A 19,481-nucleotide genomic window follows, 5' to 3' on the forward strand; every position below is an offset into this window, starting at 1 on the left:
GGGTCTTCAGTGTCCGCTGATCTGGATATGGAGCCAACTTTCAAAGAGTTCAGGTCCCATCTGCACAATGTAAGGCTACAGCGCCAAGCCTGGGAACATTGTACTTAAATCTGAGTCTATTTTGTCCTCTTAAACTCCTTTCTTTATTGATGTATTGTTTTTGTGCATATTATTGCCTAAAATAGGCTCATGTAATGGGTATGGCATCTACCGCTTGCCTTCTATAGTTGTTTACATATCAGCTAGTCTGTCTAGCTTGTGCTCAAATCACTGCTGTGCACATACACACATATTTACACACACTTGCACAGACACACTGCTCCTCATGAGTACATGGAAACAATGACAGGAAGTACATTAGCAGGACTTCCATTGTATCTCCCCATACATTCACGCTTCCTGAGCCGGGTGTGGGTGATGGTGAGAGGGACACAGGGTGGAGTGAGGAGGTGTACACGGAGAGCTCCCCCAGTGCTTCGCCGCCCATTGTTGACATGGGGTGGGTGTATATGTCTGGGCCAGGAGATCCTTTAATCCTGCAGCCTTCTGCTGCATGTTGCATCAGCTATGGAGCTTCTTGAGCTCTCTGGCCTGGAAGTGTTGCGGTTGCTGACCTGCGGTCAGTTTTGTTGCTTCACCTCTGGGGATACCAGTAAGGATTAGGTCAGGGCAAGCTGGTCCTATGTCAGCACACGTGCTGTAAAACTGACTTTAACTCAATTAGTTGTCATGCCGCTGAGGGACAGATGGTGGGAAGGTGGGAGTCACCAAACCGCAGGAATGCCCACAACAGCTTCTGTGGTCATTTTAATTGTAACTGAAACAATAGTCAGGCAGGGAGCTGTTTATTCCAAGTGTGTGTGACTGTTTTGCCCTTTTTACTTTGACTGAGTCATTTAAATTGTTTTTGTATTTTAATGCAGACACTTTATGTCCTTGGCAGTTATTTTGTTCTGACTTTCTCTTTTCCCCCTCTTTTGCTTTCTGTGTTTAGGTTTGTCACCACCCAGACTGTCAAGACCTGAATAGCAAAAGCCCCCTCCACCTGTGTGAGTCATGTGACTCACGCTGCCATTCAGAGAATTCAGACAACATGCACTTTGACCGGCACCCCCGATTTGACTTGCAACCTCAAGGTAGACTTGCATGATTTCTTTATTTGGTATCCCTCCCTGAGCAGGATGACACTGCAGGATGACGCTGCAGGCCATCGCTGCGTAAATGTCAAGGACTCAGAGTTGTTGTTATTGTCTAAATAAGGCAGATCGTGTAAATCATTTTCCTCTTGCACAGCTCAACGTGCGTTTGTCGCGAAATTCCACATTTGCACATTTTGTAATTTGAGTGAGCGTTGTTACTTTTATTGAAGTAAAAATTTGTCTTCCACTCTATGCAGACAGTTTTGGCTTCAATCGTGCCAGCAAAGTTCCAGTCAGTTATTTTGTAGAAACTGTGCAACCCCAGTACAAAGCACCTTGAGGCAACTGTTGTTCTGATTTGGCACTATATAAATAAAATTGAACTGAATGGACATTTGTAGGGATGCATCCTTAAATGTACGGCCGAGCAACGTGCCCATATAAAAGAGAATCTGTATTGTTTTTAACACATGCTGTGAATGGAAGAATGAATAAGTTACAACAGTGATTTATGTGATCTATAGTGTAGGGATTTGTTTCGTTTGGTTTTATGTCTTTGCAAAAAGAAACCACAATGTAGTGGAAATGCAGGAACTGCAGGTAACTGTCACTGAACTTCCTTGTTTGTCGAAGGATGCTATGTTTTTGTTCTATATCTGAAGTAAAAACTGTTACCATTTACATAGACTGAGAGCAGAATTTTACAATAATCATCCAGACAGTCCTGTACAAACCAGAAAAATGATCTTTTCATTCTTTTGCAGTAAATAACTTTTAAGAAAAGTTGAATTAACTACCACTTATCCGTTTATTAACAATGCAAATTAAAATTTGTTACAATAAAGGTTAACTTAGTTGTGAAACAACACAGAGAATGACTGCTGTGATTTGTTAACCTTTAGCCTCCATCCTGGCTCGGAACGTATCCACACGCTCCTGTCCCCCACGGACCAGCCCCCCCTCGGACCTGGAGGAAGAGGATGAAGGGAGCAGTGACCGTGGGTCAGTAACCCTCTGTTATGTCATACCAGTGTTCCAGTTTTCCTCCTGCTTGCCTCTTTTCCTCTCTTATTCCCTGCATGCTATAGGATAAATTGGAGCCATGAAGCATGTCGCCTGTCAGATCTCATTAAAATTTGTGATGCAGACAGATGAAGACGGCACTTTCTCATATGTTGGGCTTTTTTGAAGTGCTGCTTCATGTTAGGGGTGATGATGTGTTTGACTGTTTTGCAGGGAGCGTAAAACAGTGGGGATGAAACTGGTGAAAAAGAAACCACGGAGACGACACACTGATGTAAGATGTCATGCAAACACTTTAACCCATGCTGTGTTCTTGGAAGGAATCCAGGAAGATTATATGATATAGACAAAGAGTTGTTAAATACAGCAGCTGCCATTTTTCTCTGTACCAAGATATGGCGTGATAGCACCTTCTAGGCTGTTCTTTGTCTGAGCCAGGCAGTGTAGTATGAAGGAGCCCCCCTGTGGCTCTGCTGAGAGCCTGCATACAGCCGGACAGCCCGTCCCACCTGTGTAAACTCACAGTCCCTCTGTTCTTCCTGCAGGACCCCAGTAAGGAGTGCTTCAGCCTCAAGTTTGACCTCAATGTGGACATAAAAACAGAAATTGTACCTGCTATGAAAAAGAAGACACTGCGGTGAGCATTGTGTTAAAAACTGAATTAAAAAGTTTTTAAAAACAGTTTATATGATAGTTACATTTTATTTCTCTTCGTCACGTCTTACCAGAGAGGTTCTAGGTCCTGTGTTTGAAAGGAATGGCATTGAGTTGTCCCGGGTGGACTTGTTCCTCGATCAGTCTAACACGCCACTGTCCCTCAACTTCGAGGCCTACCGTTTTGGAGGACACTACCTCAAAGTGAAAGGTAAAACCAAACAAGTACTTAAGTTGATGTCAAATTATGAGTCACGATTCGTACAAATAGCGCTTGTGGCTGATTTATCGCTGTCGACTGTTGCAGAAGATGAAACAACTTCTCAGCAATGAAATCTTTTTAGATATGCAAGACTAAAATTTATGGCTGTGTTTTATTACAAAGAGAAACTGGCCTGAACACAGAGCGAGTTTAAGGGCAGATGAAGGTTCAGGAAGAGCAGTGAAGAATATGGTATTCAATTATCAGATTCATTTTGAAGATCCTCTACAAAAATCCACTAATCATCAGCACGACAGAGGCCAAAAGAGCAATACTGTAATTTTTCCACATCATATTTCCTGTGACCCCCTCACACGAATCCTGAGTATACGTTTCCCATAAAGACGCAGAAGCTTTATTTCACTGTGATATGACTGAAGCAACCAAAATACATCATGTACAATACTTTTAAAATCCTAATCAGTAAAAATTTTGTCCCAGGTTGATTTATTTTTTGTAATAACCCAATAATAAGCAGAACAAAGTCAAATGTTGCCAAATGTCTCCCCTTTAATTGCAGAAAATGCCTTCTTTTGATGCATTTTGCAGCCCTTCACCTGTAAATGACTATTGAATTTTGTCTCAAATTCATGAGCTGATCGCATGAGATTCGGTAAAACAAATAAAGATCATGCAAATCTCATCAACAAATCAAATTATTTCCTCTCTTCTTTAAAATAGCTGACATAACTGCAGGTCCGCAGCTTGTTTAGGATATTTTTTTGGTCAGTTATTCAGTTGCTGGACAAAAAAAAGACTGTAAGAAACCTCTTTAAATCAATTTCAATAGCACAATGAAATGACCCACAGGAAAAGTGGAGCTTTTGTTGTTTTTCCTAGAAACCGAGCAGTCTCGTCCTCGGCAGCAGCATTTTAGACATTGCACTGTTCTTACCTCTGTGCCTCTTTAACAATGGTTAATCGAGACGAATGAGGCTGGCCAGTTTCCTCTCACACCCGTGTTTCTGACAAGCAGGAAAAAGGAGTGGACTGCGTCTTTTGTAATATACTAGTGATTAAAACTACACGTGGAAAATGTGTCACTGATCTGTTCAATCTTGTTCCAAAAGTCTCATGAAAATTCTCACTAATTTCACTGACTAAACAGCGATATGAGTCTTTAGACTTTCCCTAATTTTTTCCAGGGTGGAAACTGGGTGAAATGGCTCCTTCTCCACTGTTTCGCTTTTAGATGAAAGGCCCATTAGAGCCGCTCATAATGAGATCCAGTACCACGAGTAATTGCTCTTCTTTGAAATTGTCCCCTCCCACTCTCTCACCTCTTGACCACAGACTGGAGTTACATACAATCTCAAAAATATACAGAGGTCAAAGGTAAACAGTTCACAGCTGTTCGGTCGCATGAAGTCTGAGAATCTATGTTGTTCTGCTCTAGTCTGTTCTGGTCCTGTAAACACTTGAAGTTAAATCATGGTCTCTCCTGAGTTTTAACATGAATTTAGTTAGAACTAGTTTTAGGTTTTCTCTTTAAGTGAGCACTTTCACCAGGGATATTTGTTTTTGTTGCATGATTTCTAAGATATTTACCTGAAAGGTGAGAAGTTTCCACTGCCCCAAAGTGACCCAAAAACACACCACTGCAGGTTTAATTTAAGCCCAACATTCGATTTGTATTAACCCGTCTACTGTGTTTTTAAGAGGCTGTAAAAATGTAAGAAAAACCATCACACCCCATTCTGTTGGGTGCTGGTCGGAGTTCAAAAAAAGTCCAAACTCAGAACAAAAGTCAGTTTGAAGAGAAAACTCTTTGGCATTTTTTCTGCTATAAAAGATAAATAATGACTTAAGACTTTTCCAGTATTTCTTCCACACAGCTTGACCTTTTTTTTTTTTTTTTTTTTTTTTTTTTTTGTGTGTGTGTGTGTGTAGCTCGGCCAGGCGATGAGCTGAAGGTGGAACAGGGCGTGAAGGACTTGCGGTCTCTCAGCCTGCCCAACATGAAGCCGCCTGGAGTCCAGAGCCCCTACATCCTCGCGCCAGGCAGTGAGAAGGTGGAGCATGGATCTCTCGGACGCCGCGAAAGCATAGATCTGTTGGTGAGTTACGTTTGGGACAAACGGGTAAATTTTTGAAAACGATTAGATTCGAACACCACCTCTGTGAACAACACTTTGCACATAGACACGCCCTTCATCCTTTTTTTGGTTTTGTTTTTGCGCCACAAGCTTTATCATTTTCCATATCACCTGTTTCTGTTGTCCATGGGCTCCTCCTCCTAGTATCTCATCATGATCTCATTATGACCTCATTGTCTTCCATTAGCGTTATCGGCACTGCAGAATCTTGGGCATCTATTTGAGCCTTCTGCCAGACTCAAATCTTCTGCCAGCTCTTCGTGCATCTATGAGCACACACACATGCATGTGCATGCCGCGTCGTACTGCCGACTGAACCTTTGAATCTCACATGATGATGAGTCACTCAGGAACTCTCTCTGCTATACTTCAGCTCTTCCTGCAGCACCAGGAAGCGCCTGTTTTGTTACTGATGAGTGATGCTAAAAGGCCAATAGAGGCTTGCAGGATCCCGATCCACTTGGCTGCCAAACACGCAGCTTGGAAATGGTGCAGACGGTCATCGGGTTCAAGTTGTGGCAAATAATGTGCTCGCTGTAGCTCTCGAAACAGTTTTCAGCATGCAAACTTTGATTTTTAGCACAAATAGACATTAGTCAGGCTTTAGCACTGGCACTGTATCTAATCCTCCCTTAATCTGTGAAATGTTTTTGATTATTGCTTGAAACACTGTTTAGTCTGTAAAAAATCATGAAAAATGTTCCTAACAGCTTCCCAGAACGCAATATAATGTAATCAGATAGCGACGCTGCTCACTAAACACCCACCCGTGCAATGTTGTGACATGTCCCAAACTTTCGATATACTTCACAATAACAGTAGCAGATTTTTCTCCCTGAACCTTTTGGATTTTTTGAAACAATGGGCTTTTCATTTCAGGCAAAGTCAGGCTATTATTTCTAATTGCAACCACAGATTTTTGCCACGTGAAACAACTGTCTGTTGCAAATTAGCTTAGCTCCATGTCTCTGTTTGGAAAGCTTGTCTTGTTCTGAATTTAGAGCTGACTGATCATCAATTAAGGGTCTTGTTCTTAAAAGACAAGTACCAACACGTTCTGTCTGGAGCTTCTGCAGAGAAGAGTAAAGGTCCCCAAATCCCATAAAGAGCTGAATTGTGTTAAACTGTGATTGCATGCAGACGCTGCTTAAAAATGTGGGAATGCCTTGAGTGGATGTGACGGTCACGAATGACACTTTTAAAAGAAAAAAGGTTGTTTGGGTGAGAGGTCAGTGGCCTATTTTGTCTGGCCAATAGTCTGAAAATTATAAGTATATTAAGATATACACACTGGCTACTTTATTAGGTACACTTTGCTAGTGTAGTAGTTTCACATGATTTGAGTTTTGCGACATGTTGTGTTACAATGTTGGAAGCAGCCATCAGCAGAATGGATGCACTGTGGTCATAAAGGGATGGACATGATCAGCAACAATGATCAGGTAGTATTTCAATTGGTACCAAACTGTGCCACTTTGGTGAGCCTGTGTGAATTTTTGCCTCACTATCCTGTTCTTAGCTGACGGGAGTGGCACCTGGTGCGGACTGAAGCTGATTCAGCTTCACTCGCACCTCGGGGAGTGGTTGAAGCAAGATGGCGCCTGTGTTTGGCTTTGCCGCTTGTGCCGTTAGTACAGCTCGCTGATATAGTTTTATACTGGCCGCTATTGTCACTTGCAATATTATTTTTACCGTCCTGTGTTTTGATTTTGTCTCTGCCACCAATACTTATGATTGGGGCACACTGTTGTATATCAAAGATTCAATGGAGAGCTACTTTGACAGCTGGGACAATTACAGGAAATTTTTCCCTCCACCCTTTGTGTGTTCCTCACCTGAGTGCATGTTACCGTACATATCGGTGGGATTTAACACGAAGAAAAGAAGAAGTAGGGGAACCAGGGCCGGTGTCCAGGTGCGACTGAGAAGGTACTGAAGATTAGCTTCTTGGATGTGGGAAGATTCCCGGTGCTTACGACCAAAGAGAAGATCTCATATCACTCAAGTTTTGGCCTCCCTTCACTGTTAAATTTTAGTTCTAACCTTTAGGGCCCTACATGGTCAAGCTCCTCAATATTTATCTGACCTGCTGAAACCACATTCATCTTCTCGGGCTTTAAGGTCATTAGATCAGAGACTGCTGGTGGTACCGCCCACTCGTTTTAAAACTCGTGGTGATCGGGTCTTTCAGACTGTGGCACCGCGGTTGTGGAATTCTCTTCCACTGTCTCTTCGCTGCACGGACTCCATTGATTCTTTTAAAAAACAGCTGAAGACCTTTTTATTTAGAAAAGCATTTGATTAATTTCCTCTTATGCTGTTTTTATAGTTTTATATTGTTTTATTTGCTGTTTTATTTACTGTTATATTGTTTTATATTTCCATTTCCTGTGTTCTAAAGCACTTTGTGATTTTTTTTTTTTTTTTTTTTTTTTTTTTTTTTTTTAAATCTGTGAAAAGCGCTATATAAATAAATTTTACTTACTTACTTACCTTTCTTGTAACGAGCGGTTATTTGATTTACTCTCAATACTTGATCAGCTCAGTTTGGTCATCCTGCTGGCCTCTGGCATCAACAAGGAATTTTCAGAAAAGTTGCACTTGTTTTTGTGCGCTGAGTTGCTGCCATGTGATTGGCTGATCAGATATTTCTGTATATGTCTGTATGACTGAAACTGTAATCAGCATCAGCTGGTGCAGTATCTGGTTGCAATTAAATAAGATTTTCTAGATGATGCTATTTAGAAAAAAAAACTTATTATAAGCAGTCTCTCCATAACATTGCTTTGACTGATGTTCTGAACAACATAGTATGAGTGGTGACTTGTATTGTCGTGTTTGCTTGTTTGTTATAAGCAGATATTCAAGTTTTCCCATAATGTGGTCATCACTTTCCAGTCTAGTAGCATGTCTTTGTGTACTGGTTGAGAGTAACCCCATATCCTGAACCAGTGTAGTAAGATTTGTCACATACTACTTGTACTGTAGTTTACATTTGTAGTTTTCTCAAGTTCAGTCAGTTTTGCTTTGTCAGATGTCATTTAAGTTGCGTCAAACATTGGTTGCTAATCATCCCAGAGGCAAGTCGGCACGTCGAGTTTGATTGTGTGTGTTCGTATACGCGCTGTGAGCAGATGTCATTGTTGCCTTGGGCAGCAGAACGGGTAGAGGCTTGGTTAAAGCGTTTTATGGGTAATCTGTGAAGGTAAGTCATGAAGACGAGTCATCAAGCTGTGAAATAAACACTGGAGGTTGCTCAGGAACCCAGTTTTAGTCATACAGTCTGACCTGTTGCACAGTGGAATATTTTGCGTTCTTTACAGGACTCTTACTACTGAGCTTCAGTACCCACAGTGCTGGCTCATGCTCGTCGGCCTTATTTACGCTGAATTTGAAAGAGTAATGAGAGTGACAACCCCAGTGCAGTCCTCATGGTGGCAGTAAAGTGCATAGCTCTACCAGAAGACACAGTAGTTTATCTCAAAATGTTAAGACACTCCTCTTGAGTAGTGGAAAAAGTGTTTAGAAACTTTAGAAAAAATTTGTTTTTTTTAATCGGCATGACTATATGGGAATTTCTTTATTTATATTTTATAATAGGTACCAAAAGGAAAACCTTTCACATGAGGGACAAAAATGAAAACTGACCCTGAATGACTCTGACCTTCAGCCCCTTGGGCAGAACTTACAAATTAAAAACAGACCTGAGTCTGTAATGGAAATCCCTGAATGGCGTCAGAAGCACATCTGAAAAGCATTGTCAGTGAACACAAATTCTTGGTGTACCTAGAGTTCACAGTTCAGACTTCACTATGCAGAGAAAAAAAGTGTATAAACAAGATCATCTTATCTGGGTCCAAGCTGGTGTAAAATAGACCGAGGTTTTTAGAAATCACGGGCGCCACGACCTGTGGGCTAAAGAGCAAAGGTGGTGAAGGTGGATGGCCATCTAGTTGTGTTGATATGGGGGTTTATCACTGTATCACCTGCACACGTGTAACGGTAACACTGATGCTGAAAATTGTAATATATACAGTTCTGAGAAAAATGTTGTTCAGACATTTTTAGACCTGGCAAAACCACAATGATGCCATTCGATGCATTATCAAAGGAACAATATGGCGAAGCTGACGCCAGCCTGCTGAGAAACTGAAATCTTATATTTAGCAGGAATGCTGAGAAATCAGTTTCAGATTTGCATGAACTGGTTTCCTCATTTCCCAAATGCTAAAACACAATGATGCAACAGAGTGGTCAGCATTTCCTCATCTTTCCTAACAGTTCTGACACGGCATCACGGGTTCTATTTTCTGGAAATGGGAAGCCAGTTTAATGATTTAGAAGAAAGGGAAGAAACCCTGTGATTCACTTTGGTTAGTGGCCCGTATTTTATGTCAGCTGTAGCTTGGAACTTTGTTTGAGCACTGAGGAGCCTCTTTGTGTCTCTGTGATAGCAGTTTTGGCACTAACTGTTCAACGCACGCATATCTGAGTGTGGAACGACATCAGCTTGTGGCCAAACCCTGTCCCTTCTCGACAGAATTAACCCTTTTGTCTAAATGAGGCGTTTCATGTTTATTATCACATGGTTCCTATATTATGGTTCCTGGCACTTTTGTGATAGGCTAGAAATAGCTTTCGTGATCGAGAATGATTGTTTTATGATGCTGATTATGAAAGATGCAATCCAGCCCTGCTGATAGTTTCCATATAGCCCTGTATGCAACCTCTGCGATGCACTTAATTGCACCATTTGCCAGTTATTTCTCCCTTTGTACCTTTTGCACCACATCCCCTTTGATTAAGGGTGCCTTCTGACCTGCAGAAGACCTGAGGTCCAGCTAATTCATTTGTGTTTATAAGGGTTGTTTGTTTGTTTATTTGTTGATCAACTGTAGTTACATAATTTTATTAAGTTCAAATCTCTGGAAGCTGAGACCCTTCCCCATTTATTTGGTAAGGTGACCTTATTAATCCCAAGGGTTAGTGCCCAGATTGATATCAAAATTGAGCAAAAAGAAAACTTAAAAGATGTTTAAATGTTTCTCTCACTGTTAAACAGAAGCTTCGAGATGCAAAGTCAGAGTCACAAGCTTGTTTTCCCTTTTCCCTACAACAGAACCTGAGATCTTTCACTTTTACAGCTCTCATAAAGATAAGGCAGCCATGTTCCAGGACCTTGTCACTGTCAGAAAAACATGATTGATGATGATAACTCTGATTAGTGTTCTCACCGTTGTAATATAAAGTCCATTTGTTGCCATAGAACTGTAAATACAACACAGAAGCGGCTGACCTCTGGTAGTTTGCCTTGCTCCTCTGACTGGGTGTGATTCAGGCTGAATAAAAGAATTCAAAAATCTTTCAACTTTAAACACTATTCTTTTATCAAGAGGTCGCAAATCCAGTGTCGGGGTTCGGTTTACAGTTTGCAGTTGGATTGTGTTAGCTTTCAAAGGGAGCTGGTCTTGGGTAATGGATCCTCCATATGTGTTTTAGGGCTCTGGCCTCCCATAATGCACTCTGCCCTCACGTTAGGAAAAACATTTGGTAATCCTTTTGTGACACAGAAGAAAAAGCTGGAGAAAAAGCTGGCACTGAGCTTCTGGTGAAATTTATGTACCAGTCCCACATCCGAGCACTTTTCATTTAAGATTTGACACGTTTAGCTTCTCTTTGTAAATATTTTTGGTGAAACTTGATGTTTTGAAACCTGTTATGCTCATGACCAGCTATGTGTTTTTGTTACCAGCTTCTATTAGAGTAGTTTTACACGATTCACAGATCAAAATAATCCTGATTTATTGTGTAGTGCGCTTTGGTGCAGCTCAGTTTATTCACTGTCTTAAGTCGATTTATCTCCTCTCCCTTTAAGGCAATGCGTCCTTTAACTCTCTCCTGAGTGGCTGAGCTCCATAAACATAATATTTGAACAGCTGATGTGTCGGGCTTCTGTGCTTGCAGCCACAGCTGCAATTATCATAGTCTGCAAGGCTGACACTATTGGAAAAAAACTGTGTAAAGCAACGTTTTTAGAGCTTTATAATTCTTTGTATAATTCTTTAACACATCACAGCCTGATGACTAATTATTAAGAAAAGAAAATGATTGATGCAGCGATCCAAAATATAAACCAGCATCCTAGTTTGGATTTCAAAGATATCCTTTGTGCATCCATTATGGCATACAAAAATTGCATTTCTACCATAGTTTTGCAGAAAAAAAATGTAATTAACACATTGAAATACTTTATTTTATTAATATTAATACTAATACTTGTATGTGCTGGACACACGTTGTCTCATACTACATTTCTGTTCTCAGTTTTTAATCATCAGAGGCTTTGAGTTTCGAGAAAGCAGCTCTCTTATTCACAAGGGCTCGCCCCAGAGAGTTGTTTAACTTGTCAGATTCTTGGTTTGTAGGGATTTGCGTCTCCTCCTGGGATCAAACCAGGGGCTTGTTAGGCGAATGTGTAAACCACTACACTGCCTCATGTTGCGTTTGCTGACTTTAGATATTGTGACAGTTTTATATTGAGTGTGTGGAGACTATTACCTTGATCTGATCTGTTAATTTCAAACAGGATATTTTTTATTTAATAGGGCTGGTGACCCTCACGTTTCATATCCACTCTTGAAGATTGCTTGTAGCCTCTCGAGTGTAACGATTTGTTGCTTTATTATCTGATAGAAGGAAATAAAGAAAGGAAATCTTGTGTCGTAGGTTTGGCTCACTTACAGTTAGTAGTTACAGTAATTCCAAAAGGAACAGAAACTCCCAGCTTTGTCTTAATCAGAATCAGAATCAGAAACTTTATTGTCATTGTCATGAGAACAACGAAATTAAGAATGGTCCCCGATCATTGCATCATCCCTAGCAATATCAAAATATAAATAAAACAATAAAATTCAATAAATAAAATAGATAGAATACTTAAAATACTAATAAGATATAACAGTAAAACATTCACATACATTCCCACACACATGCTTCAGACCGTGCATAGATTAACACAAGAGTGGCGTGATGGACATTTTTTTGTAGTATTCAGATGTGTTATTGCAGTTGGATAACAGCTGTGTTTGAGTCTATTAGTCCTTGCTCTGATTGCCCTGTACCGTCTGCCTGAGGGCAACAGTTCGAACAGGGAGTGGCCAGGATGTGAGGTGTCTTTTATGATGTTTTGGGCCTTTTTAAAACAGTGGGCGTTGTGTAGAACTTCCAGTGTGGGGAGAGGGCAGCCAGTGATCTTTTGGGCGGTGTTAATGATCCCTTGGAGTGCTTTCCTCTGAGCCCCTGTGCAGCTAGTGTACCAGATGCATATGCAGTAAGTTAGAACACTCTCAATGGTGGCTCTGTAGAAGGACACCAGCAGTCTCTGTGTGATGTTATTCCTCCTGAGAATTCTCAGGAAGTACAGTCTCTGTTGGGCCTTTTTCAGCAGCTCGGAGGTGTTCACACTCCAGGAAAGGTTCTCCTCTATATTGACTCCCAGGAAGCGGAAGCTTGCCACCCTTTCTACACAGTCCCCATTTATGAATAGTGGTTGGATCTCTGCCTTTTTCCTTCTGAAGTCTATTATGAGTTCTTTGGTTTTTGAAGTGTTGAGGAGGAGGTTATTGGCCTTACACCATGACGTCAGCTGCTCCACCTCGTCTCTGTACGTAGACTCGTCTCCCTTGGAAATGAGCCCCACCACTGTGGTGTCATCTGCAAATTTCACAAAGATGTTGCTGTGGTGGCGAGGAGTGCAGTCGTGTGTGTAGAGAGAGTAGAGCAGTGGACTGAGCACACAGCCCTGGGGTGAGCCAGTGCTGAGACTCAGGGCTGAGGATGTGTGATGGCCAACTCTGACTCTCTGTCTACGGCCCGAGAGGAAGCTATTGATCCACATGCAGGTGCTGTATGGAAGCCCCAGGTCTTGTAGCTTGGCCACCAGTTTGTGTGGAAGGATGGTGTTAAAAGCTGAGCAGTAATCCACGAAGAGCATCCGCACATAGCTACCATGCTCTTCCAGGTGAGTTAATGCAGCATGGAGTGCTGTGGCTACAGCGTCTTCCGTGGATCGGTTTGCTCTGTAGGCAAACTGGTGTGGATCCAGGCTGCGGGGCAGGGCTGCTGTGATGTGTCTGCGGACCAGCTTCTCAAAGCATTTCATTACCACTGGGGTGAGTGCCACCGGTCTGTAGTCATTCAGGCCGGTGATGTGGGGCTTCTTAGGCAAGGGGACTATGGTGGAGGACTTCAGGCAGAGTGGGACAGTCGCCTGTGCGAGGGATTTGTTGAAAATCCTGGTGAAGATCCCAGCCAGCTGTCCTGCACAATCCCTCAATATTCGACCTGGCACACCATCAGGACCCGCCGCCTTCCTCGGGTTAACAGCCTGCAGCATGCGCCTCACCTCGTGCTCTTCCAGGGTGAGGGTGGTGCTGCTATGGGTGGCGTGTTGCTGCTGTGGCTCCAATACCTCCGGTACCCTGGTCTCAAAGCGGGCAAAGAAGATATTCAGCTCCTCTGCCAGCTCCAGGTCACCGTCCGCAGCTCCGAGATTGATCTTATAGTTGGTTAGGTGCTGGATGCCTTGCCACACCTGCCGGCTGGTATTACTCTTCAAATGGTCCTCGATCCTCCTCCTATAGTCCCCCTTTGCCTCTCTGATGCCTCTCTTCAGGTTGGATCGGGCTGTGGTGTAGTAATCCCTGTTGCCAGACCTGAACGCAATGTTCCTCTCCTTCAGCAGCTGCCTGACCTCCCGGGTCATCCAGGGCTTTTGGTTGGGATAAGCCCGGATCCGTTTGACTGCTGTAACAGTGTCTATGCAGTGTTTTATATAGCAGAGGACACCGTCTGTGAACATTTCCAAGTCCTGATGTTCAAAGATATCCCAGTTAGTCCTGTCAAAACAGTCCTGCAGCTGCTGAGAGGCACCCTCTGGCCATATGGTAATATTCTTTGTGATGGTAAGAGCAGTTTTCTTGAGGGGGGCATATGCAGGGATTAGAAACCGTGACAAGTGGTCAGACTGACCCAGATGTGGCAAAGGTCTGGCCCTGTAGCCCATTTTGATGTTGGAATAAACTTTGTCCAGAATCTTGTCACCCCTAGTGGCACACTTGACGTGCTGGTGGAATTTGGGGATTGTAAGAGTAACAGTCTGGTATTCGCCATGCCGCCACAGTTGATAATGTTGTTTCATAACAGACGGGTTGCTGGGAAAATACTCTGGAATTGCTGTAGCTAGGCCAAAAAAAGCCTTCAGGACTTGAGAAACTTGATAATGTAGACAGACTAATTGTCAGCTGATGACACAGAGTTGGGAGTAATGTTATGTCTCCTTTTATTTTTACGCATTTTAGTCACCTTTAGAGTGTTTTTTGTTACTGTATTCGTGTTGCAGGAATCGACTCATACAGTGCCCTCAGTGTGCTTTCGTTTGTTTTGAAATGCAAGAGAAACTGACAGGAGCAATTGTCTTTATTTCCTTTTAAATCAGGTCATACAGTGTGTTTCAGTCCCCGTGTTACACAGCTGTGGATGTTAATGTGGTGCTCTTGTGTTTCAGACTATCACATCAAGGACTCGTCTTTCACTGTCTGACCTGTATGATAGTTTGCAAACTGGGCAGCTTTGATCTAACAAAGAAATCATTCTGAATGACAATGCTTCAGTCAGCAGCGGTCACGCAGGGTCATTACTGCTGGATTGATCTTAAGAACTGAACAGAAACATGAGCGCTTTGTTTGAAAAAATAGGGTGAGAAGTGCCTCTGATTGACCTGATAAGTATGAATGTTAGACTTTGATCTCTTGCGTGCACACGGTGCCATTTCATTCGTGACATCAGCTCTAGCTAATAGATCACTAATCACTATATATCCTTTATATCTTATTAAAAAACAGACATCTTACTGTAGATTTGAGTTGTAATTCCTCTCTGGATAATGAATTATTTGATTAATTCTAGTAAAATTATTTTTCCTGGCAGATCAGCCAAATATATTAAAATTTAAGTTCCTTTAATCTGAGGATTTTTCAATGGCTTTGCCTTTTGACCTATTAGTGCGCAATAAGGACGCTGATATTTTGTTAAGTGAATAATCAAGGAAGCGATTGATAGATTCACTGATAAAAAAAAATAATCGTTAGTCATTCTCCAGTGGAAATTGGCTATTTTAGCTATCAGTACGTTTCAGACTAATCGTTAGCATTTGTGGCTTCTTAAGATTATTTGTAAAAAGTCCCAGTAATGGTGTATCTGGACCTATTAGATCTATTAGCTGCTGAAACTAGCTCATTTTTCTGTGTGAATACTTTAGATGATTCATGTCTTTTGTAGAATTACAGTAATTATGTTAGCTGTTAAGAGTCCATTATGAATTCCCCATATAGTGTGGGAGGTGCCAAAACCTGAGAAGGGTGAGGAGGCGTGTTCGTGTGCTGGAAAGACAAAGGACTTCCCCTAATGCCTGGAGGAGGAGATTTCTGCAGAGCAGACACACACACACACACACCTTTATGATTGTGATTGTGTGACCTTTGGTCTTCAGTACACAGTACCTGAAGGCTTAGGCAGACAGAGTGAGACTTATGCAAGAGAAGAAAGTGTGATGCTTCTCTCCGCTTGCACTGTTGTCAGGACTGTGCTTTCCTGGAAGTGCCTCTGCTTTTCTGATTACTCTGGACCCTTTTTTCCCCCAAATCGGGGGTCTTATTTATTTAATTTAATTTTTTTTCCTGTGGAAAATGGTTCGTTTTGTCCGTCTTACATCCTGGCGCAGCTGGGACCTACTGAATGTGCACACGGAGATTCCTGAACCACCGACACCAACATTAACTGAGAGTCAGGTGAGAGGCCTGTTGATTGGTCAAAGTGCAGTGGAAGATATGAGTATTTTTACTGCTTTTCTTTGTCTAAAAAAATTATGTTTTTGTTTTTTAGCTGCAGTGAACAAATAATCGAGTCATTTTTTTAATCAAATGATTGCTTTTTTTAAAAATGGCAAATATTTGGCACATGTGTGTTGACTAACGTGGAGTTTCTCTCAGCTTTAATTTCCTGGTTAAGCACACGTTATGTGTGTTTTACTGCTTAAGCTGGTGTGTATTCAAGCTTTGAGGAAGGTCAGTGTGCACACTTTTTCCCATCGTTAATCAACTTTCCTGATCAAGGGAAGTTGTTATCAGTTGCATAAAGGTAGTTGCAGGGGCACAGTGAGTAATGGGGGGGGGGCACTACTTTTCTCTTTGTCACCACTTACTTCAATACAATCCCTTCCCATTTTATGATTGTTCTTCTTTACAGGCCAAGGTTGATGCTACAAACTACAGTGATAAGATAAGGCTGTGTGGGCAAGCTCGGTGCTTGATATCATTAACCTGACTGGCCCCAACTAGACCTGCTGAACAAGTCTGTTCCCAAATTGTGTTGCTTTATAACAGAGACCGCTCAGGTCAGGTTTACACAGTAGGCCCGAGGAAAAGCTTGTAAACATAATTAGTTGGGCAGAAATGAGTTGAGCGGCTTAATGTTTGCCACCAGATCCTCATTATGCCACCAAAACATAGGATCATAGAATATGTCTGTGTTGTCTGGTACCAGGATGGTGCTATTGGATCCTTTGAGTCCTATTAGTAGCAGGTTATGGCTGGGGTCTGTAGAGTTTGGGAACCAAACCAGCACCAGGTTTTGCAGTATGGCAGGGTGTGTAGCTGTGCTTGTTGGGGAGTGTCATCAAACCATTGTGTGTGCCAGGATTCAAAGTAATCCAGAAAAAACATTGTGTTGCAGGCGTTGTAACAAGAAGACCTATGTTAGTTGGTTTTATTATTGTGACTCATCTATATTTGGTCTGACTGAAGAACTAATGGGCAGTGTAATTACTAAGATAAATATAATTTCTTTGACTGTAATGTTTAGAGTTGTTACCAACTGTTGTATAGTTCTTGTAGTCAAGATCTATTGTTATGCTAATTATAATAATCTGATTAGATTTATTCAGTATGCCAAAGTGCCAATTACAACTTTTGTTTGATCTTCAGCCCAAAACCCAAATATCCTGAGATACTGACAAAAAAATAGCTAATGTAAACTCACACAACCCCAACAATCTCTGGACTTAATTCTCTCGTAATCTACTTTATCTAGAAAGTTCTGAGCCTTTTCATTTTGAGAAGCTGTGCGCCCGCTCGAGCTTATCTGCTTGGCATAAGCAGCATTTTGAATGTGCTAAAACAAGCAAGTAAACAAAGGGGATTTCCCTTTTTGTCATTATTGGGGAATTTCTTTCCTTGTTTTGACTCCGTTGCATGGCATTGTTTAAGGATCTCTAAAGCAAAACAGCGATTAAAGATGGCAAAGAATAATGGCTTTGCGTCCAAATAAGAGTAAAAAAAGAAGTATCCAAACTGCAATTTGCTTGCACTACAAGCAGGGCTAATCGGGGGGTGAATCCTTTGGGGGAGGGAAGAAAACCAAAGTGTGCCTGATTCACAAGCAGGGAGTTGATAGTTTATTTGTACTTCAGAGCAGCCTGTTGAGACTAAAGACCATTTGGCATCACCACAAGTACCAGGATGCTTGTTCAAACCAGGGAGCTCCCTGAAAGCTGCCGCAAAAGCTCCACCTCCTAATATTCAGATCAGCCTCCTCTGGTGCCTCCTCTTTCCTGCCCAACACAATGAGGCAGGATCCTCCTGGTTGCTATGACTTCTGGCCAGTGCGTGTGTGAAATGCAAGCAGGCTGGGCGCCTCAGTGAGTAGGTTCACCGCTGACTGTCGGAACAGCAGGGCAGGACACAGATACGTCCCGGCTCAAAGAGAAGCTGCGATCGGACTCTGCAGGACGCGGCGGGTAACCCGGATCCTGTCAGCTGGAATAGGCGTTTGCAGACTTATTGAAGTTCAAGTTCTGATGATGAAATAACGTGGGAGTGTTGTAGCTGTCATTCGACTTCTTTGACTGACTTTGCATCGGCTGAACTGAACAACGAGGACGACGTGGATGTGTGTTTCACAGTGGAAGTGGAAAGAGAGGAGGCGAGAGGTTGACAGAGAGCAGCAGCTGGCTCCAGAATGGGCTGCGATCCATGAATCCAATTGAAGGATTAGGATGGTTTTTGTTACTTTTGACATGCCGCTGGCTTCAATGGTGAGCACTGTTAATATGGTGGGAAACTGCTGATGGCATTTATCCCTTGGTGGTTATAATTACAACTTCCTGGCCTTGAGGCTGAAAGTGGTTTCCTCAAAAACAGGTTTTTAAACTGTTCACGGTGTTCATTTCTGATCCAAAGTTTCCTTCATGTATGCCATCTGATATGTAGAAATACTTTAGCTGCTTTTCTTTGCCATTATTACAGCCTCCTTTAAATGTATAAAACCCTGTTCTTTGATTGCCTTGTACAGCAAAGTCAGACAAATGAATCAGGTTTCAGTTTGACCAGTCGTGCGCTCTCAGTAGCACAGGGTTCAGATTTTCCCTGTTTGACCATGGGGACTCGGCACTTCCTACCACCTGTGTCCTTGACCAGTTGGACCAACAAAAAGTCCCTAAATGGCTCCATGCTCGTTTCCCTTTCAACTAAAGCGCCTCCAAATTTGTCCCTTTCCCCTCTTTCACTTTAGTTTTTGTTTTAAAGCCAAGATGTCACTCTGCAGTTAGGTCACTGCTCTCTTTGGTAATAACTCCTGAAAGATGAAAGGACTAAAAATTTAGATTTACTTACTCATTATGCAACCCTGTATAGGACACTTATGCACCTTCATTGTAGTTAAGTGGTACCATTAAGGCCCTCCTGAAATGAGTCTTCACAATGCAACATTTCAGCCAGAGTTTTTCATTTTTTAGCTTCAGTTTACATTCCATTGTGTAACATATACATGCTAGAAACGTTTATGGTGACAGGCAGTTATCATTACTTTATCTTGAAAACCGTTTACATTTTACAAGTAATCAAGGCTTTTTATCTAGTCTTCTTGTTCCTGCAGTTTCCCCTAAAGTAAAAGTCAAGTGCAGTCTTAGTTTGCTTTAATCTGTGGTACATTTTAAAATTTGATAGTCCTCAAATTATATGTCAGTTATTTGTAATAGTAAACTTTAGGCTGTGATGAATTAAAACTGGCTGTTTACTATTTTGTGAAATTTCACGAGTCAGACAGTTTTGGACCAGAAGAATTGGAAAGTGCATCTGTGATATCCATCAGTGCAGCAGCTTGGTGTTTTTACCACATTGTGTTTGTGTAGGCTTGTTTGTGTTTCTGGGGGGGTGATGAGTAAAAGAATTTCACTGGAATGGACGGCGAGTT

The 19,481-nt window shown here is 41.9% G+C and overlaps 1 protein-coding gene across 4 annotated transcripts in view; it reads left to right on the forward strand.

Annotated features, from left to right (window-relative positions):
• plekhg5b (pleckstrin homology domain containing, family G (with RhoGef domain) member 5b) overlaps positions 1-19,481 on the forward strand; it is a gene marked incomplete at its 3' end in the record, with an annotated part of 79,527 nt that overhangs the window by 50,930 nt on the left and 9,116 nt on the right. For all 4 annotated transcript variants that reach the window (XM_080899829.1, XM_080899828.1, XM_080899831.1 and 1 more), the window contains 6 exons: positions 995-1,136; positions 2,042-2,141; positions 2,376-2,436; positions 2,708-2,799; positions 2,891-3,027; positions 4,969-5,135. In XM_080899829.1, the coding sequence (XP_080755955.1) occupies positions 995-1,136; positions 2,042-2,141; positions 2,376-2,436; positions 2,708-2,799; positions 2,891-3,027; positions 4,969-5,135 (699 nt within the window). The remainder of the gene's footprint in view (positions 1-994; positions 1,137-2,041; positions 2,142-2,375; positions 2,437-2,707; positions 2,800-2,890; positions 3,028-4,968; positions 5,136-19,481) is intronic.

This window comes from Rhamphochromis sp. 'chilingali', assembly GCF_963969265.1.
Source record: "Rhamphochromis sp. 'chilingali' genome assembly, chromosome: 12".
NCBI classification, from domain to species: domain Eukaryota; kingdom Metazoa; phylum Chordata; class Actinopteri; order Cichliformes; family Cichlidae; genus Rhamphochromis; species Rhamphochromis sp. 'chilingali'.